General features: G+C 44.8%; 1 protein-coding gene across 2 annotated transcripts in view; it reads left to right on the forward strand.

Annotated features, from left to right (window-relative positions):
* The window catches only part of Ston2 (stonin 2), a 147,885-nt gene that overhangs the window by 112,566 nt on the left and 8,668 nt on the right, over window positions 1-26,651 (forward strand). For both annotated transcript variants that reach the window (XM_075947250.1, XM_075947251.1), the window contains 2 exons: window positions 18,319-20,154; window positions 26,111-26,313. In XM_075947250.1, the coding sequence (XP_075803365.1) occupies window positions 18,319-20,154; window positions 26,111-26,313 (2,039 nt within the window). The remainder of the gene's footprint in view (window positions 1-18,318; window positions 20,155-26,110; window positions 26,314-26,651) is intronic.

A 26,651-nucleotide genomic window follows, 5' to 3' on the forward strand; every position in this document is an offset into this window, starting at 1 on the left:
ATACCTCACGGAAGTGCATGAGGTATTTGCTTTGCTGATTCAATCATGCTAATTCCCATCTCCCTTCAGTTTGTCGGTTACATGCATGCAAAGTTACGTGGTTGGCAGAGGTTGGCACTGTGGTCTTTGGCATCGTGGATATGTTCTTCCTTTCCTGGTACTAGTTTGACTGGGATGTCAGTAAGAGCCAGGTGAGCCTTGCATACAGATTCTGAGCTCCTATTTTAGAAACACATAGCCTGCTATGCCGTCATAGGGCCACCACATCTACACTGCTATCTATATTAAAATCTTAGATGCACCTGAGCCTTCTAGTCTCTGCAGGAAGAGCCCCTCCTATATTGAGAAAGCTCTGCTATCTTGCTCCTACCTCACTAGGCCAGCTCTATCTGAAAGATGTATTACCTATTGCCAGCTTCTGTTCTCGACACTTGCAGATGGGCATCCCATGCTGGTTAAGACACATATTGCTGTGAGCTGGGCACAGAGCTGGCAGCTCATAGATAAATGATCTTAATGGATACTTACGGAGGCACCCGCTGCGCTCGCTCTCTCTCTCTCTCTCTCTCTCTCTCTCTCTCTCTCTCTCTCTCTCTCGTTCTATTCTGCTCTCTAGCTTTCTCGTAAAGCACTCAGACTGAGACAGCTGCTGTTGGGTCCACAGGGTCATGCCAGAGGTAAGGGCTCAAGCCATGTTCAGGTGAGCAGGGCATCTCAAAGCTAGCAAGTCACTCTTGGTCTCCTGGGCGATACTCCCATAACTGTGACATACACTGGGCTTTTCTCTTAACTTCTCCTCTCTGGCGACTCACTAGCCAGGGTGGGCAATGAAGAGCATGGCAGAGCATGCCAAGTGTGTCGTGGTCGCAGCTTAGCTCTGCTTGCAGGGATAGCAACCTCTAACAAGCGGATGACTTTCTAAGGCTGCCTTTCAGATTCCAGCAGTCTAAGCCCTCTGATGCAGCTGAGACGCTTGTGTTCTAGAGCGGACACCTGTCTCACGCTGGGCTTTGGGCGGCTGAGGATACAGGAGTTAAGCTCTTATTTCCAGCTGTGTGCTTTGTTTTTGTAGACTAGGAAGTTATCCTCTAGAGAGCCACACATCCTTTATTGTTCATTTCCTCTTCCCCAGAGGAAAGTGTCTCTTGCTTGCGAGCAGTTCCAGTGGTTTTAGTGTCCATGGCTCCAGTGTTCCCACCATGGGAACACCATTCAAAGTCGCTGTCTTGTCCAAATAAACGTTATTATGTTTTCCTTTCTGATGACAGGTTCCTGGATAGATGGATCACTTTCTGCATATATTGAGATGGTCTCAATATTGACTATACAATGAATGTCCCTATTTTTATCATCTTATATTAATTACTAAGGTTAGAAACTTTTGGTGTTTCAAGACAGGGGTTTTTTTGGTGTAGCCCTGGCTGTCCTGGAACTTGCTTTGTAGACCAGGTTGGCCTCAAATTCATAGACATCCACCTGCCTCTACCTCATAGGTGCTGAGATTAAATGAGTGTGCCACCACTACCTTGCTTAGAACATATTCTCGAGCTGAAAGGCCATCCAGCTTCCTGTCTGGATGCACGCCTGCTCTCCCAGCACTCGGAAGACTAAGACAGGAGACTCTCCAGTTTAAATCTAGCCTACATAATGAGACCTTGTCCCAGGGGGCCAGAGGACACTGGAGAGACGGTTCAACATTTAGGAGCTCTGCCTGCTGCTTACAATTGCCCATACCTTTCCTCTGTGGGTACCAGGCATGTATGCAGCGTCTATACACATGTGCCATCAACACACTACTACATATAAAATAAATCTTTAATTAAAAAACACCTAAGTTATATAGCATGAAAATTTAAAAATGACATTCAAATGTATCCAGGTGTCCCACACGGGCCTCACATCCACACTTCAGTGTGTGAGGTAAGTTATCTTTAAAAGGAGGAGATGGAGACTCAGAAATCAAGAAAGACACCAGCGTGCGGCAGCGCAGACCTGTAATCCCAGCACTCGGCAAGTAGAGAGAGGAAAATCAGGAGTTCACAGGCTCACCTACCAAGGGAGTTTAAGGCTACTCTGGGCTACCTGAGAGCCTGTCTCATCCCCTTTACCCACCCCCAGGAGGAAGTTGCTTGAGATTGGCTAGCCCTGGCGACACTAAGCTGTAGCCCCAGTGCTATGTTTAGAAGGTTACTCTGGTCTTAGGCTGCCTGTAAATTCACTTCTGTGGCTTGGATCTTAGCTTCTCTACTTGTGTGGCTTTCACTGATCACTGAAACTCTATGTCTTAATGTCCCCCATCCCTAAAATATGGTTACAGTAGGGCCTGGCCTGGGTAGGTAAATGGGTATCTCAGGGTTAAACAAAACCATTTGGTTCCTCACGGACAGAATGCCTAGCATGCAGTAGCATGTGTTTAGTGAGGGTTAGCGTGATCTCTTCTGTCATATATGCAACGGTGGGGTGGCAGGTACGTGTTTAGCTGCAAAGGAGATTCCAGCTGATCCCTAGGAAGTGCCCCAAGTATGGGGCACAGAGCTTCTGCTTGTCAACATATCACAGTGTGTCCCAGCTGGGCAAGAGCAGCCTGACCACATGACCTCACCTGGGTCGACTCAAGTCCCAGTCTCTAAATGTCAGCTGGGATCAGATTTACTTCATTAAACCAACCCAGCAGTATTGCTCGTCCTTTATCCAATGTCATCCTTTATTAATTTTCATATATCCTGTATGATCACGGAGGTGGCCAAATACTGCATTTACATACCAGAATTGAGATTTGAATGATCTGCCCTTTGTCCTCAGTCAGTGTACTGGATGTGTCTGTTCATAGCCTTTTCTTTCTTTGTCATTGCACTGCTTGGTTTGTTGTTGTTGTTGTTGTTGTTGTTTTGTTTTTTTGTTTTTTATTTCTGTTGCCCCATGAAAATTCTCAGCCAATGTTTATTTCGTCTTGATTTTTTGAGACGGGATCTCATGTAACCCAGGCTGGCCCTGAACTCGACCTGGAACCAAAGCTGGCCTTAAACCACTACCTCTTGTTTCTTAAATAGTGGGGTGATAGGTATGTTGCCACCATGCCTGGAAAACAGGCTATAAATTGCACTTGCAGAATAACATCCATGCTTGTGCTTATGGATATTCATGCATGAATACACAGCTTGAATATAGCACACTCCAGTAGTGATGTTGAGCATCACGAGCAGCAGCAAGATTTGGGTATTCTTCATTATCTGAATGTTTTTCTGTGCTTCCCAAATACTTTATGGTGTGCTGATTGGTCTTATGCCAACTTGACACACAAACTAGAGTTGTCTGAAAGAGGGAAACTTAACTGAGAAAAATGTCTCCATAAGATCCAGCCATAAGACAATTTCTTAATTAGTTATCAAAGGGAGGGGGCCCAGCCAATTGTGAGCGTTTCCTTTCCTGGTCTGGTCCTGGACTCCAAAACTACACAGAGAAACCCTGTCTGGAATAAACAAAAACGAACAAACAAAAGACATATAGTTTGTTCCTTAAAAGCCAAGGAATATAATTTTTCTTATATTTATAGGAACAAAATATTGTTGGTTTAGAACATGGTAACTTAGAACATGTATACAACCAATCTTCTTTGAACTGATTTCAAATGTGAGTTACACTAGACTCAATACCCTGGAATCCTGAACCATTCTCAACAGAGGCACAAGGACACTCACCCTATGGCTCTAGAGACAGATGTTGAGTTAGCTTTAGTCCAGAGTTCGTTAAATGGTTGCTTTTAATATTAAGGGTCAAAATTTATTTTTCATGGTTCTGGAGGCTGAGAAGTCCGTAATGAAGGTGCCAGCAGTTTCAGTATCCAGTGAGGATCCTGGTCTCTGCTGCCGACATAGCACCCCAATTTCCTTGGTGCTCACTAGTCGCTTCCTAAAACCCTTGTGTTGTACAGGAGGACCAAACCCATGGGATTTAATCATTTCCTAAAGGTCCACCTCATAACACTATCACACTGGGTGTTAGATTTTCACATTACATGTTAGTGGAGTCCGTACACCAAAGCATTAAAGATGGGCAACAGGTAAAGTAAGTGGCACCTCTTGGTTCCGGTTGTCTAAGGCACACGGAAGTGCTCTTACGTTCCCTGCTCTCCTCTAGTCCCTAGCTACCTGACTTCACTTCCTTCCCCAGAAATAGTCACGATCTCTAAGAGTCTTAAAAAGGCTATAGTGCCTTTGATTTGTTATACAACACAGCTTATTATCACAGATCCATAGCTGTAGACAAGTGTAATAATATATTTTCAAATGAATCCCTTTGCCAAGAATGCTTTCAAATTACCATTCTTTTAAACAGGCGTACTTTCTAAATTTTCTGGTTTTCTGTTAGGTTGCAATGACTACCCACCTGGGACTGACCTATTCAAACAAAATAGAGGAAAACTCGTTAGTAACCCAAAAATGCTTTGATATCCAAATAGTAGTCTGAATCATAACCAGGCAGTGCTTGCTCACTGTGAACGATGAGAAGCAAGTTCGTGCGTGTTATTTCATATTTATTTTCAAACAACCCCGTGGGCTAAACCAGAGATAACTGTTCCGTGTTATAGTGAGCAAATTGGCACAACAGCTCTCAGTAGAGTTGCGAGTAGAAACAAAGCCTCCTCCTGTTGCATAGCTTTGTCAAAGGCCCCACAAGGCTAAAACTCTTCAAGATCTTCCCCCGCAAGAGCTCACAGCCTCAAAGAAAAAATTATAATTACTAAAATATTTCTATAACATTTACACCAACTCCATACTCGCATCAGCGTAGGAGAATCTCCACTCTGCATTTACGGAGTTAAGGCCTCTTGTGTTTAGGAAAGGAGCCAGGAGGTGAGTGAGCACCAATCCTCCATCACTTGACACACATCAGCCTGGGTGCACAGGTTCAGCCAGGCCAAAGGTGGATTTTTTTATTACCCCAGAACAAATATTTGTACAAATCTCTTGTACAAACAGCAAAACTCATTGCTTTCAAACTTAAGAGTTTCAGGTATGCCTTTTATATTGCTCAAACAATAAAATAGAACTAACTGTTGTATTGCCTTGTGGAAAGTGTAAGCACTCGTAGAGGAGAATGATGAAGCCGAAATATTTTTTGCCCAGTAGCCATAGATAGATGTCTGAAGGACCCTGGCTAGGAATACCTGTCTACCTACACAGCCCACAGGATCTTTTCATCCATCTGTGTTACTTGGTCGCTAAAAAACTCACATGGCAACTAACAGAAGCCAACTCAACTAAGCAAAAATAATTTCTTCTAAGGACATAATAGTGTGTAGAAGAAACAGAAAAGCCAGACGCTCAGGCTTTAGGAAATTGCCGTGTCAACTTATGCTTTGTCACAGAACATCTCCAAATTTAGTGGCTCAGAACCATCCTTTGTTTTGCTCATACTTCTTGTAAATCAGCAGTCTGGGCAGGGCTTGAACATCCTAGATTGTGTGAGGCTCTGCTGGTCTCCCTGGGGAGTTTCTTGCTCATGGCGTGTGCAGTCAGTCAGCTAGCTAAGCACAATACAGTTCTCTTCCATATGGTTACCCATCCCCTGGAAGGTCACTCACACGATGGTCTCAGGGTCTCAAGTGCTGGATAAAAGTAAAACCCAAATGTACAAGCATTTTTCCAATTTCTTTTCAGGAGCCAGCAGAGTCCAGCTCTACTGACTTCCCACCAGGGTTCAGGTCAGTTGCCTCAGTGTAGTGAAAGGGGTTTTAGGATAGCTCTGATCTGAGAGACAAGACTCACGCATGCTTGCAGTTCCGGCCGAGTCTCTTTATTGTTTTGCTGTAATTCTAATTTTCTTGCCCTAATTTTCGATAATTTCTTAGCTCTAATTCTGCCTCAATTCTAATTCCAATTCTCTGTTACAAATCTCTGTTTCAATTCATTCTTGTTCTAATTACTCTATATTTCTTCTTCTTCTTCTTCTTCTTCTTCTTCTTCTTCTTCTTCTTCTTCTTCTTCTCCTTCTCCTTCTCCTTCTCCTTCTCCTTCTTCTTCTCCTTCTCCTCCTCCTCCTCCTCCTGCTCCTCCTTCTTTCCCTCCTCCTCCTCCTCCTGCTCCTCCTTCTCCTTCTCCTTCTTCTTCTCTACATTCTTTATTCTTCTAAATTTTTTAATAATTCAATCTTATTTCTTCTCCATATTACTTCTTCTGCTGTTACAAATTCCCAAATATATATCCATATCTATCCATTAGCAACTTGTTAGTAATTTTAAAAAACTACAAGGAAAATTCTCAGGAACACAGACATTCTTTGAAGATATGCAGCAAACTTTTCAGCTAGTTTGTAGCTAGCCACAACTGCAGTGGTGAGGATGTCCTGGCCTGCTTTTAAAGGAACCGCTACAGGTTACAAAGGGAGAAAACGAAACCATTGAGAGATCTAAGGAAAAGGCAAAGAATACGTGCATTATTTTGTACTTCTTAAGTGTGATTGATAATATCTGACATGGTTAGTCAGGTGCGATTGGTCTCTTGAAGGACTAAGGTATAACAAGGACAGGCACCTGCAACACTGCCCTAATTCATCATAAATCTTTGAAGGACTTAGATCTAACAAGGCCAAATACCTGCTATTCCGCTCTGTGAAAGTTCCTCCTGTGATCTCTCCCCAAGCACTTTCTTCTGGCCTCATCATCTAAGGTTTTTTTTCCTTGCAGGGTGTGACAAAAGGTTTGATTGTCTTTTTTTATATGCCAGAATACACAGCTTCTGGGAAAACGTTGTACTACTAACAGAACACAGGAAAACTGTGCCCAACATATGAGGAATCCCCTGCTACACTGCAGGGGAGCATGCTATCACACGAGAGAATCTGCACTTAGAGACAGCCAGCCTTTCAAAAGGCAGCATTTTTCATGGTCCATGCCTACGTGAATTTAACCTACATCAGATGTGTAAATCTCTGGTGGGTTAGCCTTCTATATGTCAGCTGATCTACTGCGTAACCTTGCGGATCCCATGAATATCTACTTGTAGTACATAATTTATTCTTAATGGAGCACACACAGGACCATACAGTCAGTGGGGGACAGGATGGATCCAGAGCAAGGATAGAGATGGGAAGAATCTCTGGCCCTTTTTGGTGTCCCCCAGATATGGTCAAGAAATTTACCAGTTTTGTTGTTATTTTATTATTTTATTTTATTGTGGTGCTGGGCATTAAACCCTGGCCCCTGTGCAAGTGAGTTAACAAGCTCTCCACCACTGGACTATATATCCCCCTGCCCCTGGCTTTATGAGACAGGTTCTCACAGCTTACCTCAGTTGAACCTACCACGTGTTCTAAGTGCTAGCATTACAAGCATGCTTGCACCAAACTCCCTCTCAAGACAATGTTACCTCAAGTGCTGCCAGCTTTTTAGGGACCCTCCATCTGACTAACTTCGCCCCTAGCATTTGCACGTCTTTGAGCAAAGCCATTCAAGATTTCCGAAAGGAATCCTTATTGGGGTCATACATACTGTGGACGGAGGCCCTTGTTTGGCGATCTGTAAAGACTTACCTGGAAGGAGAAAAGTTCCCTAACAGAGACGAACAGTTATGAAGCTGTGATCCAGAGGAGCAGGGGAGGGTGCAGAGCACACAAAGCAACGCCCCGAACACACACGTCTGCTGTCCTCCGCATCCAAACGACAGCATCAGCCCGGTTTCTCCCAGGTAATGACACCCAAGGTCTGGATAGCTTTTCTGTAGCCACACATGTCATCAATAACTTTGAAGGAGCAAAAGTTGGCTCAAACTCTCTGGCCTAAAAGTCAGGGTGGAGAGGACCCACATCTATGGGCCCCAAGATCATCTGCTTGCTCTCTGTGCTATTGTGGCGTTTCTCTGGACCTTGCAGGAACTGTAGGCCTTTACTGGAAGCAACAGTAAAAACCTGCCTCTTGGGCATCAGATTTAAACATTTAACTCAGAACACACTTGCTGTAAAGCTAGTGATGTCCCATAGGCTTGCCCTTCCTGCCATTGCTGTATATTCATTAGGCACCAGGTAACTAGCCAAGAAAAAACCATTCTGTGAGGTTACGTAACCCACGACTCTGGCAGCGACTACAGCAATTACTTATTTGGGTCACTTTCATGGTTTCCACAGAACTGGAAGGCTAGCTGGCAGACTTCATAGGAAGCAGAGAAGGGGAATGGTGGAGACAGCTTTGTTAGATTCCAGGCACCGGAGAAAGCCTGAACAGGGTGTTAGCATTGTCACCAGGGAATGAAGTCATTTGATTGAATTAATGCCCAAATAAATTGAAGCGTTTAAGGGAATAATAGATCTTATTTGTGGCAAATTCTTCTCCTTTTGGACTGACAGCTAAGCCCATTTTTCTGACCACAATGGCCATTTCTTACAAAAGGACGGGAGGAGGAGGTGCTGTCTGTGTGTCTGTGTGAACCCATGCCAAGTATGTGAGCCACGCATGCCTAGTGCTCCAAGTTAGCTTTCTCCAAGTGTTTGATCATGTTTCTTTAAAAGCTTAATTATGTGCTTCTAATATGCCTATGTATTTATTAACAAATAGACTCTTTTGCTTATAAATGCTAAACTTAGTTTAGTTTATTTTTTATTACATTAAAAAAACAGTTTTTAAAAGAAAGGGAACACAATGAAGGTTTTAAAATACCTTCCTGGCACACCACAGTGAGTCAGGCGGTATCCTTCCTTCCTCCCTGTACTTCTAGTTTAGGGACTTCTCATCTGCACCACTTACCCATACTCCTTTGCAGCCTCCTCATACCTCAGGGATAATGGGCAATCAGGGGCTTTGTCTTGTCCGAGGTGTGTTTGTGCCTGAATTCTTGTCCGTTCCTTGTTATGTTAACAGTGGCTTTGTGAATGTCACTGTCTGCATATATAAAATACAGGCACTTGTGCACTTCATAATGCTCATCATTTTGTAAGGGTTCGTCTTTAATAATTATAGAAAGATGTAGGTGTTTGGTTTAATCATAATAAAAGCCTCTCCGCCGACACAAATGAACCAGATTAGACCGGATTAAAATACCCATGTTTAATAAACTGTTGGGTGGTGGACCGAGACAGCATGGCGGGAAGAGGAGCCCGTGCAAACCCGAAACCACGCGTTCCTTTTTCCATCGTGAGTCTAAATAGCCTGTGGGAGTGTTCCTGACCCTTCCTGAGAGAGGGATCAGTGCTTGGCAGGCTTGGAGTTGGAGTCCGGACCAAGACAACTCCCAGGCCAGGGGCTTCCAGTCATCCCAGACTTCTTGGATATAGGGTGATGCCCCCAACTTAATATTACATTCCAGACTCTTTGAATATAGGGATCTGACAATGAGCTGAAATGATATATTTATGACCAATATTTTAGGCTCTCTTTGGATAAAGGGGCATTGGCTCAAGTCTGGCTACTTCCTGTGGGCATGGGGCGACGTGAGAAGGGGGAGAGTTGAGAGTTGGTGCGTGCATGCTCAGCCAAAGGAGTGGCTGGAACAGCATCTGGTTTACTGTCGTCCTGGAGTCCTTAAGCAGCTGCTTTTTGAAGGAGATGAGAAGGCAGGTGGCTAGGATAAAAAAAATATTGTTATTGTTATTATTGGCCCTATGAAATCAGGCTAGCCATGGGATGGGACACAATAGCAGATAGAACCAGAGTTTAGTTGACAGGTGTCCTTCCTTGATCCAGGAGAGTTGGTACCAAAGGTGAAGTCCCAGGAGCTGTTTGTAGGTGTTTGGCATTATCCAGAGAGCGCTTTGTGAGTTGGTCTTGGCCCAGGCAGCAGGAGTAACTTGTAAAATAGGCTAGGGTTAGTGTAGCAGAACTTTAAGAGAACTGGAACAGATTTTAGAAGACAATTAAAGGAAATTGGAAACTCTGAACCTCTGAAGACACACCTGAAACCTGTTAGTCCTGGACTATGAAGCCTGTTAAAGAGTCATACCTGTCTGTATTTTAGTAAGAAACTTCATTAAATGTCATGGATGAAGTAATACATTAACAGTACCTTAAGTTGTCAAATGCCATTAGACAGATCTGGGAGGGATAAATGAGCAAAAATGAGCCAGCTTTTTCAGCTACACAGGCAATCGCAAATCCCCTCCTTAGTCCTTGGAGAACACCAGTCTTAGAAGCAGTGCTTGCCCTTACCTGCTGAGTACAAGAAGCCCAAAGATTTTCCCTGTAGCGGGGAGGATTAGTCTAACTGTCTTGGCAGGATGAAATAGATTCCCCAAAAGGCATCCAGGAAGCTATAGAGGTGGAAGGCCGCTTTCTGCTGTGTGGGTTGCTTTGACAAACCCAGAGGCAAGGCCTGGAAGTGGAAGGTCTTCTGTCTTTTTGGAGGCGTTTAGCACCCTTTAGGGGTGCTGCAGAAGCTGCATGTCTGTGTTAGAAGCTCTTGTTAAAACGCCATGCCCTCAGATCTGTAAAGGCACTTGAGAACTAGGTACCATTACCTGTTATTTAAACTGGGCATATAAGCTAAATTTAGGCATGTGTTGTATCCAATTAGTTACAGTTTACCAATGCTAGTAGGTGCAAGAAGATTAAAAGGAATATTTTGAGCACATCACAAAAACACATTTACCCGGACATAGTGTGGCCACATCATTCTGACAGACAGACAAAACATTTTTAGAAACCTATGTTAGCTGACCAACTTAATAAAAGCCTCTCTGCAGAGGCAAATGAACTCCAATCAAACCAGATTAGACTAAATTAAAATGTCCATGTTTAATAAATGTGGCACTCTCGGGTGGACCAAGACAACATGGCGGGAAGAGGAGCCCATGCAAACCCAAGACCACGTGTTTCTTTTTCTGGGGCAAGCTTAAATAGCCTGTGGGAGTGGTTCTGACCCTCCCTGGGGGAGAGGTCAGCGCTTGGAAGGCTGGGAGTTGGAGTCTGGACCGGGACAACTCCCAGGCCAGGGGCTTCCAATCGTTAGGTATGTGGAATCTTTACCTATTTCTCTTTCCCTTCCTTCCATTCTTCTCACTTTTCTTCTCTTAGATTAATAGTAATATAATTGAAAAGATAACTTTCATCTTTCCTTTTCCCCTTCTTTAGCAATTCTGAAGTAATTATACACAGATTTCCTATTACAATAACATTTATTGACTATGGGCCAGGTACTTGCTCCTCCCTCTTCCCTTCCCTTTCTCTCTCCCCTGCTTTGCCTCACTCCTTCCCCCAAACTGATGTTGCAGGCATATGGATGCTAGGAACTTACCTTGGTTCCTCAGTGAACCATCATCTCTGCAGCCCCCATTTACTTTCTTGTTTGGAGACAAGGTCACAAGATGCTGGAGCTCACTGATTTGGCCTGACTGGCAGTCCACTGAGCTCCCAAGATCCTCTTGTCTCTGCCTCCCCAATACTGGAATTGCAGGCACGTGCTTCTGAACCCCATATTATCTATGGGTACTGGACATCCAAACCCAGATCCTTATGCATGCATGGCAAGTGTTTTACTAACTACACCATCTCCTCAGCCCCATAGGCCAGGCATCCTTGTTTGTTTGTTTTTGTTTTTCTGAGACAGGGTTTCTGTGTAGCTCTGGCTGACCTGGGACTCACTCCTGTAGACCAGGCTGGCCTCAGACTCACAGAGATCCACCTGTATCTGCCTCCAGCATGCACCACCACAGCCAGCTGGGCCAGACATTCCTAAATTCACTGTCCTTAATAAAAACTCTTGAAATTGGTAACATTATTGGTAACATTATATGCTGAAGTTTATGGGGGACTGAGGAGCCTTCCCAGGAACTCAGTGTATAGTAGGGCAAGGGCTAAGCAAGGTCAGTTTGACTCAAGAACCTAACTTTTGTCCTTTTCTGCCTCCTGATGACTCTGAATTGGAAGTCAAGCCAGGCATGAGCTCAGAAAGTCAGTCAGGATTAGTACAAACCCTCTTTAAGGCAGCCTTTTGCTCGTGAGCCTTGTGTCCACCCAGGAAACACTTGTATATAGTTTGCTAACAAGTCAGGAACAGCATTGAGCAAAGGAACCATCTAGAGATAGTTTATAACTGTTTTCCCACAGATTATTTTAAGGCATTGCTCGGAAGTTTTAAGAGATTTAGAAGCACACCTAAATCTCTACCTGCTAAATGAATCCTTTAAATTGTTAGAAATTAGGGTTTTTTTTCCTCATTTGTCTTTTATTATTTTCTGTACGAGTGTTTTACCTGCACGTATGTACGTGAGCCACATGTGTGCTGATGCCAGCAGTGGTCAGAAGTGGGCATCAGATGCCCTGGAACTGGAGTTATATCTATTGTGAGCTGCCATGTGGGGGGCTAAGAAATAAACCCAGGCTTTCTACCAGAGGAGCAAGTGCTTCTTTATCACCGAATCATTTCTCAAGCCTCTATTACTGTTATTAATTGCAGTCTGTAAGACTGTCTCCTTCGATCTAAGAAAATAAAAACCAATTGTGCAATTCAAACCCATTTGAAAAGAAATGGCTTGTTGCATCCGTGATGCTTGGTCATTTTGTTGTCAGTGTTGTTAGAAAACCAACCCGAAGAGAAGTGAATTTGGGGTAGCACAGGAGACTGGATCAGAGAGGTCCTTGCAGCTTGTAAGATACGCAGTTAACGTGATGTTGGTTGGTGATGTTGTCCCTCCCCAAAAAAATTCTGGAATTTCTTCAAGAAACTATATTGTATTTTAACAAGGTCAATAGGTATTAGTTATCCAGAATGTCTGTTCCTCATACCCCTGTACATGTGTGCACATGCATATTTAACACCATGTAAGAGCTCCCAGCCTTGCTTATTGTCCTCCCCACCACACCCCCAAACAAATGAACAGAATTCACTTTGTTGAATCAGACATTCCCTTCACTAAGGCTTGCACAATGAAAATACACACAGACGTACTACATGTGTGGGCTGGGGAGATAGCTCAAGTGGTGAGGTGCTTGCCATGCAAGCACAAGGACCTGAGTTCAATTCCCAAAGCTCACACTTTATAAATAAATAAATAATAGACAACCAGGTAAATGAGTAAATAATTGCAAGCCAGGCGTGGTGATGCATACTTGTAATCCCAGTGCTGGGGAGCTGGAGAAAGCCAGATCCCTGGGGCTTGCTGGCCAGCCAGCCTGTCCACTTGGTGGACTCCGGGCCAGTGAGATACTATTTCAGAAAACAAAGTGGGTGGCACTTATGGGGTGACAGCTGAGGTTGACCTCTGCCCTTTGCACACACACTCAATCATGGGCATGTGCATACACACAAGAAGTACTATCTGTGAGAAAGATGTTAAGTACCAGCTTGGCCCAGGGCATAAACTGGTGATAGGACATTAATGGGCTAAGGGTAGAGTACTGTGGGTGTGATGGATGAGGCCCTGATGAGACGTGAAATCTTCATTTCATTTGGGCTTTTGGGAACAGGATCTCACTCATAACCCAGTCTGCCTTCAAGCTCATGTTCCTACTGACATTTGGTCACTGTGACATCCTCCCTGAGGCTTAGCTTGGCTTTTATTACTTATTAACATAACCAAGAGAGTAATGCAGCCCTCACTGTTGGGTGCCCTGATCCTCTATAGATCTGTCCTTTAAAAAAAAAAAAAACAATTAACTAGTGCAATTAAAGGGTTGTGAAAGTGATAGTGTGGTTTATTTAACTTCCCGAGCAATCCCGGGATCTGAGATTGTCTTACGATTGCACCAAATTAATTTTACCCGCTCTCTCAAGAGAGGGGATGCTATTAGGAACTGATGTCACTGAGCAACATAAGATCAGGGTTCAGTTGCCTTAGCCACAGTTTTCAATGTACTGATTCACCCTAGCCCTTCACTAGCTTCCTGAAGCTTGCCTCAGGTAGCTAGAGATTCCTACAGATGCCCTGGGCTGTTACTGGCATAGAGCTCCACATGGTGAAGGGGAGGGGACATGGGGACATGGAAGCTCAGGAGTGAGGCTTGTGTGGAGATGGCGATTACAGCTCTGATGAGTCACCTACTCTAGTCAGAGCATTGGCACCGCAGGCAGGCAGCTGCTTCTGGGGATTTGCCAATGCTCTGCCAGAAAGTGGTTTTCCTGGATCTCAAATCTGGTAGCTGCTTCTAGGCAGAACTGTATTCAGTCAGTCAAGGTGGAGGAGGCTCCTTCCCTCCCCTGCTACCTGCATTACCCTTTACAGTGACTTCTCTGAAGTTCTCAAGCTTCAGAGCCCTTCCCACTTCTTCAGAATCTGTCTTTGAGTCCCTCTGGTGCATCTTGAGCCAGGGAGCTAGGATGCCCAGATTGATTGAGGTTACTTGGAGGATAGGACAGAGTAAAAAGATACAGAAACTGAGTATTGGGTAGTTATGGAAAAGAGGTCCGTGATCAAACAGGAGCCAAAGTCTGGAACTCCAGAGAAAAGATTAATCCCTGACCATACGTAAGGATACACACTGGCAAGTTTTAAGGAAATGGAATTTTCCTGAAACATTTGACACCGACTTTTTCCTGCATGTCGGGTTGGCTAGTCTAGATAAGCAGAGAGACGAATTGACAGGAAACTTGTGCCCACTATTTGTATAGATACAGCGGAGCATCTTGATGTCCAGTCTGCTTCCTGCTTCCCGGAAACTTCTGGCCAGGTAACTTTACCAGCATGGAAGCATCCCCAGTCCTGGACAGAGCTTAGGACAGGTAGAGCCTGATCTCTGGCTGTGTTTTTATCATGGAGTTGAATCATCTCACTGTTACTGTATAAAGTTAGATGCTCTTACACATACACACATTTGGGGTAACAGAGTGTGACTTTTTGTCCAGAAGCTTAAGTGTAAGCAAATATGTCAGCCTTTGTATAATTTCCATCTTTCCCCCAAATTGGTTGAAACCCCTAAGAAATTTATATCGGTGTGACTCTGCCCGTCTCAAATGGAAAATGTTGGTCAGATTTTACAGTGGCGATCATACACTAAGGGAATAACAGTTAATAAAATTTAAAGTAAGAGGGCTCCTGATCTCATCGGAGAAGCAGTTTTCTTTTTCCTTTTTCTTTTTTTTTTAAAAAGAGCATTTATTTATTTTTATTTTACATGTGTACATGTTTTGCCAGCACAGATATATGCACCACACGAGGGCAATACTTACAGCCAGCAGAGGGTGTTAGAACCCCTGAACCTGGAATTACGTATGGTTGTGAGCTGCCATGTGGCTGACCGGAAACAAACCTTTAATCACTGTGCCATCTCTTTAGCCCCTGGGCAATTTTCTTAAGACCCCCAAGCCATGGTCTTCTCGGCAGAATGAGGGTTAAGTTTTACTGTCTCTCAAGAAGTGCTGTGCTCCTCTTCTCACCGCACAGACCGCTGCCATTTATCAGAGGCTAGCTACAAGCCGAAGTGTATCCTCTTATGTAACTAGGCTCGTTTTCGTGGTGAGAAACCTGCCTTTTGGAAATAGGTTTACTGCATGGTGGCATTACATTAACGAATCAGATTAACAGCTGGGCGTGGCAGGGGTCTACTGTGCCCCAAGTGTGGAGACTTCAGCTTGATTACCTTTGTGGTCACTAAATTTTGTATAAGCTGATTTTTAAGAATTCACTACTGTGAATATTATGTTTATATCAGTAATGGTGCCAGAAAGCTCCTGGGCCTTAGCAATCTTTTTTTTTAGATTTATTTATTTATTAAGTATACAACATTCTGCTTCCATGTATGCCCGCACGCCAGAGGAGGGTGCCAGATCTCATTACAGATGGTTGTCAGCCACCATGTGGTTGCTGGGAATTGAACTCAGGACCTTTGGAAGAGCAGGCAATGCTCTTAACCTCTGAGCATCTCTCCAGCCCCCGCAATCTTCTTATAGTATAGACGGGGAACCTGATCTTTAAACGTGGCCCTTGGTCGGCAGTCGATTAGACCATAACAAATGCTATTTTGAGTAGCAAGTGGAAGGGAGAGTAATTAAACCAAATACTGGATTTTTTAAAAAGTAAACGGAATTGTGGGTGATAGTAAAATTCATATTCAAGATAATTAGCTTTTGCCAATTTCAGACTGGAATTTTAAAAAAAAACTAGCAGGCTTGTTTAACACAGACTGTAGCAAAGTTGTCTCCTTTCTGTAAGAGTTACAGAACTGTCTTGGGGTCCCCCTGTCTTTGCCTCCCACCCCCATCTTGCCTTGGGAGCACTGGGGTTGCGAACCTGTGCTACTGAGCCTTGAACCTGCAAAATTTGGACCCAGGTTCTCACACTTGTCTGGCAGGCACTTTACCCACTGAGCCATCGACCCACCAAGTTTATGCTTTTTGTGTGAGTAATATCACATTGTTTTTGTTTTGCAAGAGAAAGAATGTGGATTTGAAATTTTCTAATCCTGCTTTTACTCAATGAGACATTAGTCTTCAAAGGCTTATGAAATACTATACCCTAATGTATAGTTACTTTATAAATGAAATATCTTCTTCTAGTAGTAATGGGAAGCGCAGTCACTGAATGTTACGTTCTTGACCTATCACGTAGGATTTAATAATTTTCTTAAGTACATAGATAGAAAACTGAGGCACAGAAGTTGAAGATGTACCCAAAGTTAAGTAGCTGTAGTAAGACCTTGATGCATAATTAAAACATGAACAATTCAAATTCAGATTGTAGGGTTTGGATTGGCCCTCGACAAACCTGCAGCGAGGTCCTTGTCTCAAAGGTGACACGGGGTCCCATTTTAAGGGCACAGCAGTTTAGAGAATGTTTGTCTGTTGTTGAAGTGTTTGCTGTTTATAGCTTTTCAGTGATCTAAACATTTTTATGATAAACATCCCCTCTGTACGTTGTGACAAACTTGTTTTCTCAGGCAAATTCATGTAAGAATTCTTGAGTCACCTTTAAAAGAAAAGTGTGTGTGTGTGTGTGTGTGTGTGTGTGTGTGTGTGTGTGTGTGTGTGTTGATAGCTAATGGAATAGCCCAGTGGTAGCATCTAGCATGAATGACAACCTGAGTTAAAGTCTCAACACTGAAATTGATGAATTGGACATTGAGTCTAATGTTTCAGTCCCTAATGTCTAGAACTTTAAACAACTTGGTTTTGAAATGAATTTATTATAAGAAAATAATCTTCAGTAGAGACACAAGCCCTTTTTTTCTTTTCTTTTTTTAATTAATTTTTTTAAAATTTTTGTCTCAGAAGTAAATGAAGGGGGCTATTTTGTGGACAAGGTTTCCAACAGAAGGGAATCCCTTGGCAAGAGTATAGACAGCTTTGGCAGAAAGCCACCCTCCAAAGGAACAGGGCTCAGCTTGTCTCAAGCCAGTGAGTGAGGATGAGCTCAAGTCAGCAGGGATGTCCCCGGAACAGCGATGGCAAGGGGCTGTATGGGTGGAGACACTGCCTTACAGGGAGCTCCCACATTGAGACTCCTGGGGTCTGTCAGATGTATGACTGCTTCAAAGAGGTTACTGTATTTTATACGAATCCACAATGTTCCCCTTATCTCTCGTTACAAACACGATAATGACTAATAAATGCATAAGGTATAAATACTATAAGCTTGGGTTGTTTCCTTCCCCCTCTCCCTTTTCCCACAGTAAATAAGTAAATGAGTAAACTCTACATCTACAAAAGCACATCTGAGGGTGAGACCTCTTCAGGGCTACACATACAGAAAGCACGCTATACTTGTTGTGTTCTGGGGTAGCTCTGGAAGAAGCCACACGTGGGTTTTTATTTCATCGAGGCAGTATGAATTAACAACAGCTGAAATAAGCTCGCGCCTATCCAGCACACCCGGAAGGAGCATGAGAACACAGTTGGAGAAGCTGAGGTCACAAGATTCTTGTCTTGTGTTCTTGAGGTTTTCTCACAAGCACAAAGAATTCTCCTCACAGAAGTTCGTTTTTTGGACCGATTTCTGGCCAGTGACCAAATTATTCGTGTGTTTGAATTTATCACATGCACACTGAGGGTACTCACATTTTGTCATTCATTCTCATTGATCATATTTCGGTCATAGTTGTTTTAAGGCTATGTGCTGTCATTATGACTGATAGACTGTAGTTTATTTTTCAAAAGTCAGTGTGTATCATTTCACATAGAGTCATTCCGATGTTTAATTAAGAACACGCACCTTAGAACTAAGTGCAGAAAAGGTCGGTGTCACACATTAGTGCATCTGTTTTGACAAAGCCGTCGTGTTCTTTCTTATTACATTTAATGTGGTGGGCCCTCCAGAATGCCACCACGAAACCATGAGACTTGTGTTCAGAGTGTCCACTGTGCACACTCGAGTCGTGTACTAAGCTACTTGGACATTCGCTGGGTTCAGTTTCCTTTAAGGTCCTGCGTGTCAGCTCCTCATGTCTTTTCCTTTTCATTTCAGACAATTCCTCCTCCTCCCTCCAGGAAGATGAAGAAGTAGAAATGGAAGCTATCAGCTGGCAGGCCGGCAGTCCAGCCATGAATGGGCACCCTGCCGTCCCACCAGTGACCACTGCCCGTTTCCCCAGCTGGGTCACTTTTGATGACAATGAAGTCAGCTGCCCTTTGCCACCGGTCACCTCTCCCGCAAAACCGAGTACGCCATCGGTTGCAACTCCCACCCCAGATGCATCTTACAACCCAACTGGGTCCTTTAAGAGGGACCGTCCCAAGAGCACACTGATGAACTTCTCCAAAGTTCAGAAGCTGGACATTTCCTCCTTAAACCGTCCGCCTTCCGTAATCGAGGCACCGCCCTGGAGGGCCACCAATCCTTTTCTGAATGAGACGCTGCAGGATGTACAGCCCTCCCCTATCAACCCGTTCAGTGCTTTCTTTGAAGAGCAAGAGCGGCGCTCCCAACGCGGTTCTGTTTCCACGGGCAAAAGCCAAAGAGATTCTCTCATTGTCATCTACCAGGAAACCATCAGTTTTGACGATTCGGGCAAAAGCCAGTCCCACCCTGATGCTATTGAAAAGCTCAAACAGCTCCAAATTGATGACCCCGATCAGGTCAGCCCTGCTGCCTTGCCTGATGACGACCCCGTAGCCTGGGTTGAACTGGATGCTCACTCACCTGCCTCAGCTCTGTCTCAACCTAGGGATGGATGGCCAATGATGCTGCGAATCCCCGAGAAGAAAAACATCATGTCCTCTAGGCACTGGGGACCAATCTACATCAAACTGACAGACAGCGGCTACCTGCAGCTGTATTACGAGCAGGGCCTGGAAAAACCATTCCGTGAATTCAAGCTGGAGATCTGCCATGAGGTTTCCGAACCCCGGCTCCAAAACTATGATGAGAACGGGAGGATCCACAGCTTGAGGATAGACCGAGTCACTTACAAAGAGAAGAAGAAATACCAGCCCAAACCAGCTGTGGCCCACACAGCCGAGAGGGAGCAGGTGATTAAACTGGGTACCACCAATTATGATGACTTCCTGAGCTTCATCCATGCGGTTCAGGACTGTCTCATGGATTTACCGGTGCTCTCCATGGACTTGAGCACGGTTGGCTTAAACTACCTCGAAGAGGAGATTACGGTGGATGTGAGAGATGAATTCTCTGGCACCGTAAGCAAGGGAGAAAACCAGATCCTCCAGCACCGTGTCTTGACCCGGATCCACGTCCTGAGTTTCCTGTCTGGGCTCGCCGAGTGCCGCCTGGGCCTCAATGACATCCTTATCAAAGGAAACGAAATCGTTTCCCGTCAGGACATCATGCCCACCACCACCACAAAGTGGATCAAGCTTCACGAGTGCCGGTTCCACGGGTGTGTGGATGAGGACGTGTTTACCAGTTCCCGGGTTATTCTTTTCAACCCTTTGGATGCGTGCCGGTTTGAGCTAATGAGGTTTAGGACAGTATTTGCCGAGAAGACGTTGCCCTTCACGCTCAGGACGGCAGCGAGCATCAACGGGGCAGAGGTAGAGGTGCAGAGCTGGCTGAGGATGTCGCCTGGCTTCTCATCTAACCGTGACCCCCTCACTCAGGTTCCCTGTGAGAACGTGATGGTTCGCTACCCAGTGCCCAGCGAATGGGTGAAAAACTTCCGCAGGGAAAGTGTTCTAGGGGAAAAGTCTTTGAAAGCCAAAGTGAACCGGGGGGCAAGTTTTGGCTCGGCTGGTGTCTCTGGCTCTGAGCCTGTCATGAGAGTAACTCTGGGAACTGCCAAGTATGAGCACGCCTTCAATGCCATTGTGTGGAGGATAAACCGGCTGCCAGATAAGAACTCAGGTAGGTAGGGATTCTCTGGAGACAGCCGCTGAGACAGCTGAAAACTGTAGCCTATACCTTCTATAGCCATAGCCTATGTGTGTAGCATCTGATTACATTGTGTGGTGGAAATGGTGGTAACAGGGAGGGGAGACGAGGAGACTAAAAAAAATCTGCATGTGGTAGCAACCACGATGAACCAGTATTTGCATAAGATGTATTACACTGCTCAGCTGAGCAGCTAAACAGCTTTCTGGGGCATCTTCTGAATTGTGTGTGTATGCATGAGTATGTGTGTGTGCAAATGCATGTGCGTGTGGGCACGTGTGTATAGAAACCAGAGAAAGTCATCAGATGACATTGTTGTTAGGGTCTCACTGGCCTGGAACTCAATCTGCCAGGTCAGCTAGGTTGACTGACCAGCGAGCTCAAGCGATCCATCTATCTTTATTTCCCCAGTTATGGTTTATTTTGATGTTGGTTTATTTTACTATCGTGTATATGCGTGTTTGGGCTGCTTACATGTCTGTGTGCCATGTGTACACATTGCAGAGGTCAGAAGAGGCTTTCAGATCCCATGAAACTGAAGTTCCAGTGGGTTGTGACTGAGCATGTGCATGGTGGGACTAGAACCCAGGTCCTCTGTAAGAACAGCCGGTACCCTTAACCTCTGAGCCATCTGTCCAGCCCGTTCCCAGTTTGGGGATCATATACATGCACCACCACACCTGGCTCTTTTATATTGGTTCCTAGGATCGAATTATATTTTATATTTATAGGTCCTTAATATTAGCATTTTACTTATTGAACCGTCTCTCCAGCCCCTTGAAGGTTTGTTCTTCTGGAACTCGTTATTAGGTGTGGTACTAAAAACCACTTATTCCCTGATCCTGAAAGTCTTGTGGGGTCTGAAGAGGAACTCTAGCTCCTTAATGAGGGTGAAAGAGCCAATTCGTATCCAACCACACACAGTACGTGGGAGAAGCCAGCCTCTGCAACTAGCTGTGGTCAGTCATAATATCTCAGACCCAGAGTCTGGCTTTGGGATTCTTGATGGAAAAGAGACTAAATATCCAGGATATCAAGGTCCAAGGGGCCAGAGTTCCACCAGACAGAAAATAAAGAAGGGAATGTTGGATTTAAACAAACTTTCCAGCCTAGCCGCCCTGCTCCCAGCCAGGGGCTGTGCTGCTGTGTGTACAAGAGTCCAGAAGGCAGCTGCTAGCGAGTCTTCGGGAGTGACAGAACAAGGCAGCTACAACCAGCTGTAGTGGCTTTATTTTCTGAAGTGCGTCTAAGTGACCTCAGTGGCCCGTGAAGAGCCTGTGATCCCACAAGCCTTTAAACCACTTCTCTTCTTGTCTGTAATAAACCATGCCCATCTGTTAAGGAAAAGTGGAAGGCAAAAAGAAGAAAGGAGGAAAAAAGAAATACTGGCTTGAAATCCTGGTCGAAGCGCCTTGCCCCTGCTGGCTCACGTTCCCACTCTTGAATCACTACCGTGTATTCAGGGTGTTCTGCCGCCAGTGTGGAGTGGCTGCATTATCATATCTAAAATGGAATTCGATGAGATAGCAAGAGGCCACGCAGTCTAATCAAGTCCTGAGGCTGCCCGGGGAGCAGGCAAACACCGGGCATTCTGTGTCTGACACTGGCTATAGCAGTGCCAGCCAGAGACAATCAGACCTCTGTGCTGGGGGCCGGGGCAGCCACCCTCTGCTACCGCACTGACAGGATTTGGAAAACAGGCTTCCTCCCGCGCCTGCTCACTCATTGCTCAGGCCTGCATTCTCCCTGTGCTCCTGTGCTGGCTGCCTCAGTCGGCCATCAGGGCCCACCTCACTCCACAGTGGAAATGAGTGTTAGGAATTTTTCCTAGAGAGGTGTGGCTGGAAAGGCATCTCGTGTACTGTGGATGAGAAGCCCTGTGTTCTCTCTCCTTTGGCAGGGAAGCCCTGGGGAAGAGAAAGCTGTGAAAGGACTGGGCCTTCAAGCTGGGCCTTAGATGAGAGAGTAAAATCTGAGAGATGACACTACTCACCTGAAGTCATGAAAATGCACACAGGGTTCTCTTCTCAATACCACAGGTCCCCTTATAGATGAAGCCAAATAGGTGCATGCCTCAAATCATGTCCACCATGGGAACAAAACTTTCTTAAGGTAACTTAAAGTATTTACAAGTGCTGCGTGAAGGATTATAGTTATAGGCAACAAGGGCCGACCTTAAATGGGAATGGCGGTGGGGGTGGTGGTGGTATGAGTAGCTCTCTGAACTGAGAAAAGGTTAAACAACACACATCAGAAAAGAGAGCTCTGGATCAGCACTAGTCACAGAAACTGAGAGTTGTCTCGGTACAGCCATGGAGACAAATTTTTATCATCATTTTTGGTCCTTGGGCCACTTGGCTCAAGTTGAAAAGTGAGCAGAGCAATCAAGATGCAGAGACCATGGCAGAGTGCTGCTTACTGGCTTGCTTGCTCCTCATGGCTTGCTTAATCTGCTTTCTTGTAGAGCCCAGTACCACCAGCCTAGGGATGGCACCACCCACAATGAGCTGGGCCCTTTCACATCCATCACTAAGTAAGAAAATGCCCTGTAGGCTTGCCTACAACCCAGTCTTATGGAAGTGTTTTTCTCTGTTGAGGCTCCTTCTCTGATGACTCCAGCTGGTTGTCATAAAACTAACCAGTACCGCTGGCAAGGATTGCCCAGCTTCTGCCTTCCTCGTCACAAAACCAAAGAGCTGGTGATGACCTACTGATTCCAACCCATTTTCTGAGTTGTTTGTAAGGTATTACCCTTTTTTAAAAAAAATTACCTTTTTTTAAAAATTTTTAAAAATTTTAAATTTTTTTTAAGGTTTACTTATGTGTTCAGTAGTCTGTCTGCATGTATGCTACAGGCCAGAAGAGGGCACCAGATCTCATTACAGATGGTTGTGAGCCACCATGTGGTTACTGGGAATTGAACTCAGGACCTCTGGAAGAGCAGTCAGTGCTCTTAACCTCTGAGCCATATCTTCAGCCTTTTTTTTTTTTTTGAGGTGGGGACTGTTTTGTTGTTGTTGTTTTGTTTTGTTTTTTGTTTTTTTGTTTTTTGAGACAGGGTGTCTGTGTAGGTTTGACTATCCTGGAACTCGCTTTGTAGACCAGGCTGATCTAGAACCCACAGAAATCTGCTAGCCTCTGCCTCCTAAGTGCTGGAATTAAACGTGTGTACCACCATAGCCCAGCTGGTAAATTGCGTTTTACAGGTTGTTTTTTCATAACTACAAACCTCCATTACCGTGAAAGTGTCTGATCCCAGCAAAGGTCCAAAGCCAAGCCTCTCTGTATACACTGTCCCCTGGTCATACATGGGAACGTGCATGGCCCACAGAACACACTAAGAGATGAAACATTCAGTCCTGCACAAGAACCTTTTTTTTTTTTTTTAGCTGGTTCTTACTGGTCTAGGTAAAGAGAAAACACACCCAATGTGATGGCCCTTTTTTGGAAATAATATGAATCTTAATGCTGAATTTCATCAGGAAAGACAAGTTAATATACACACACACACATATTTGGATATATTTGGTTTTTCAAGATAGAGTTTCTCTGTGTAACAGCCCTAGCAGTCTTGGAACTAACTCTGTAAACCAGACTGGCCTTGAACTCACAGAGATCCACCTGCCTCAGCCTCCTGAGTGCTGGCTTAAAGGTGTGCGCCACCACCGCCTGACTCCCCTTATACATTCAGTAGCTGAGACTAGGAAACCAGGACAAGACGTGGCTTGCAGAGTTTTCCTGTCTCACTCACGCTTAGAGACAGGCTGAGGAGTAATTTCTCTGTATCCCAGCAATTGTTTCAAGTTGCCTTTTGAGATAAGAGGCCTTTTGCACGGTAGTGAGCAAATCCGTAACAGCGTGCCGAGTATTTAGAACCTGGTTTGCAAGTCAGCGAGGTCTGAAAATTTTATTCTCAGCTACACTGCTTAATGGTGGTGTGACCTCAGGCCATTTATTTAACCCTTTTAGAGAAATCTATTTCTTCTCATCTACGAAGTAGGATTATTGATACCCAGCTCGTTCAGAATGAGTTGGATGGTGCTTTTAAGTGTGAAGCCGAATATTAGTGGTGCTGATAAGTGATGACTCTGAAATTGGTCTGCGGCACAGGGGGATAGAACGAACAGATTCCTCGCCAGACACCACTGTGTTTTCTTATTATTATGTGTGTCTTATTTCAGTTTATTTCCTAAAAACCAGTGTGAAATTTTCAGTTGAATTTCTTAGCCTTACTGTTTAGAAATAACCCTCCAAGTATTTTACGTTCGTGAGACAGAGAAAAACAAATACTTCACTCTGCAGCGTGCTCCTTGGAGAGAGGGTGTGTCTTCCCCGACTTCCAAGATTGAAAAATCCTGCCCGGAGCAATAAAGAAAATTGAAGTTATTTATTTGGAGAAGCAGGGAGGAGTCAGACAATTCCATCAGAGCCCTGTCACACCATTCGTCTATAGCCCCTCGCTGTTCTCCATCTCTGGGCTGTTGTCCCAAAGTCTGACCTTCGTGTTTGGGGACCATGAGTTGTGACTCAGACAAAGGGGTGACAGCCCACAGTCATAGGTAGCTCCGTCAATTTCTAGTATAACCTGTGACTGCTGACTTTGTCTCCAGAGACCTCAGTGAACTTAAGGCGGTGGTTTTCAACCTTCCTAATGCTGTGATCTTTTAATACAGTTCCTCATGTTGTGGTGATTGCAACCATAAAATTATTTCATTCCTACATCGTAACTGTACTGCTATAAGCCGTACTGTAAATATCTGAGATGCAGGATATCTGATATGTGACTCCCCCCCCCTCAAAGGGGTCGTGACCCACAGGTTGAGAACTGCTGCTGCTCTGAGGACTTGTGATGAGCTTCAGCCAGTAGGTCTGTGTGGAGAATCTAGCACAGGGCACCCAGCCATCCCCACTGAATGAAGAAGACAGTGATGCTCAGATGTCATAGTCGCACAACTAAACTCTTTTCCCCCTCAAATCTAGCTTGTCAAGTGAAAAGTTGATCCTAATTTCACCTGTAAGTACAGTCAGCCGTACACACAGAGTCAGCCACGGCTCTTTAATTCTGCGTTTACTGTACAGCCGCTTTTTCGTGCCCCTCCTGACCACTCCACTTTCCAGATGAGGAGTTCAGGTCAGAAGAGAACTGCAGGCCGACCGAGGTGTTATGACTACAGATCAGACCGTCTGTCCTTTGCACTGTATTCCCCGATGTCGTGTGCGCTTCTGGAAGGCTGTCGCTTTCATATGTCATCCACCCACAGAAACATGCCTGAGGCGTCTCTGAAAATAGAACATGCTATTAAGAAAATTCATCTTGTAAAGGAAAGCGGTTTGCTCCAGGTGGCCGTCACTGTTGCTTTATTAGGTGCCAAGTGCTACTCAATCTCTTCTCTCCATTCTTCCACTTCTAAGCCCCCCTTCCTTAGTGTTTGTGCTGTGTCTACGTAGCTCTTTGACCTAAACAGGCACAAGGGCCCCAGTTTCTCAGATGTGGGGTTTTGTTTTCGTTTGCAAATGGTGTTTAGTCACTTTGATATCTATTCTGTGTGCACTGATGTTTTCTCTGCCTGTATGTCTGTGTGAGGGTGTCAGATCCCCTGGAACAAGAGTTACAGTCAGTTGTGAACTGCCATGTGGGCACTGAGGATCGAACCCAGGTCCTCTGGAAGAGCAGCCGGTGCTCTTAAGCACTGAGCTATCTCTAGCGTGTAATCAAGAGGCACTGGATCAAAGGACCTGAGGCACACAGAGCCTGGCATCTGCATACAGAAGCCCCCTTGCTCAGCATTGGACCCCCCGAAAGTGCCAGGTGCACAGCCTGCAGACTGCTATTATTATCAAAGTAGCTCTCTGGCTTCTTGTCCTTTTTAATTTCATCCTCAAAGTACTTGACCTCTGATTTCTTTTTTTTTTTTTTTTTCTGTTATAGCTTCTGGTCACCCACACTGTTTCTTTTGCCACCTCGAACTTGGCTCTGACCGGGAAGTGCCTTCCAGATTTGCCAATTATGTAAATGTCGACTTCAGCATGCCCACGACTTCTGCCTCCAAAGCAGCTGTGAGATCCATCTCTGTGGAAGACAAGCCTGGTGTCAGGAAGTGGGTCAATTACTCTGCCCACTACAGCTACAAGGTAGCCTCAGGGGGCTCTGGGCTGATGTTCCCCCAAGTCCATTTGTTCGTTCAACCCCTCCCCTTCTTCCTTTCGGCAAATTCTTCTCATATCAAGGAACTTTACACTCATAGCTGTGGATAAATCAGCTCCGACTTTAATGAAATAATCTCTCCTGGGTAAGAGAAAGGTTTGGAGAAGAATGAATTAAGGGGCTGATGACGGAAATGAAGAATATAATGTCACCATGAATGATAACAAAAAGAACAGCGGGACCAAGCAATAATTGTTACTCACCTGTGACATAACTTGGGTTTTGGAAATGGAGGGGAGCACTGCGAACGTGATAAGCTGAATTG

The sequence above is a fragment of the Microtus pennsylvanicus genome, chromosome 14 (assembly GCF_037038515.1).
Source record: "Microtus pennsylvanicus isolate mMicPen1 chromosome 14, mMicPen1.hap1, whole genome shotgun sequence".
Taxonomy (NCBI): domain Eukaryota; kingdom Metazoa; phylum Chordata; class Mammalia; order Rodentia; family Cricetidae; genus Microtus; species Microtus pennsylvanicus.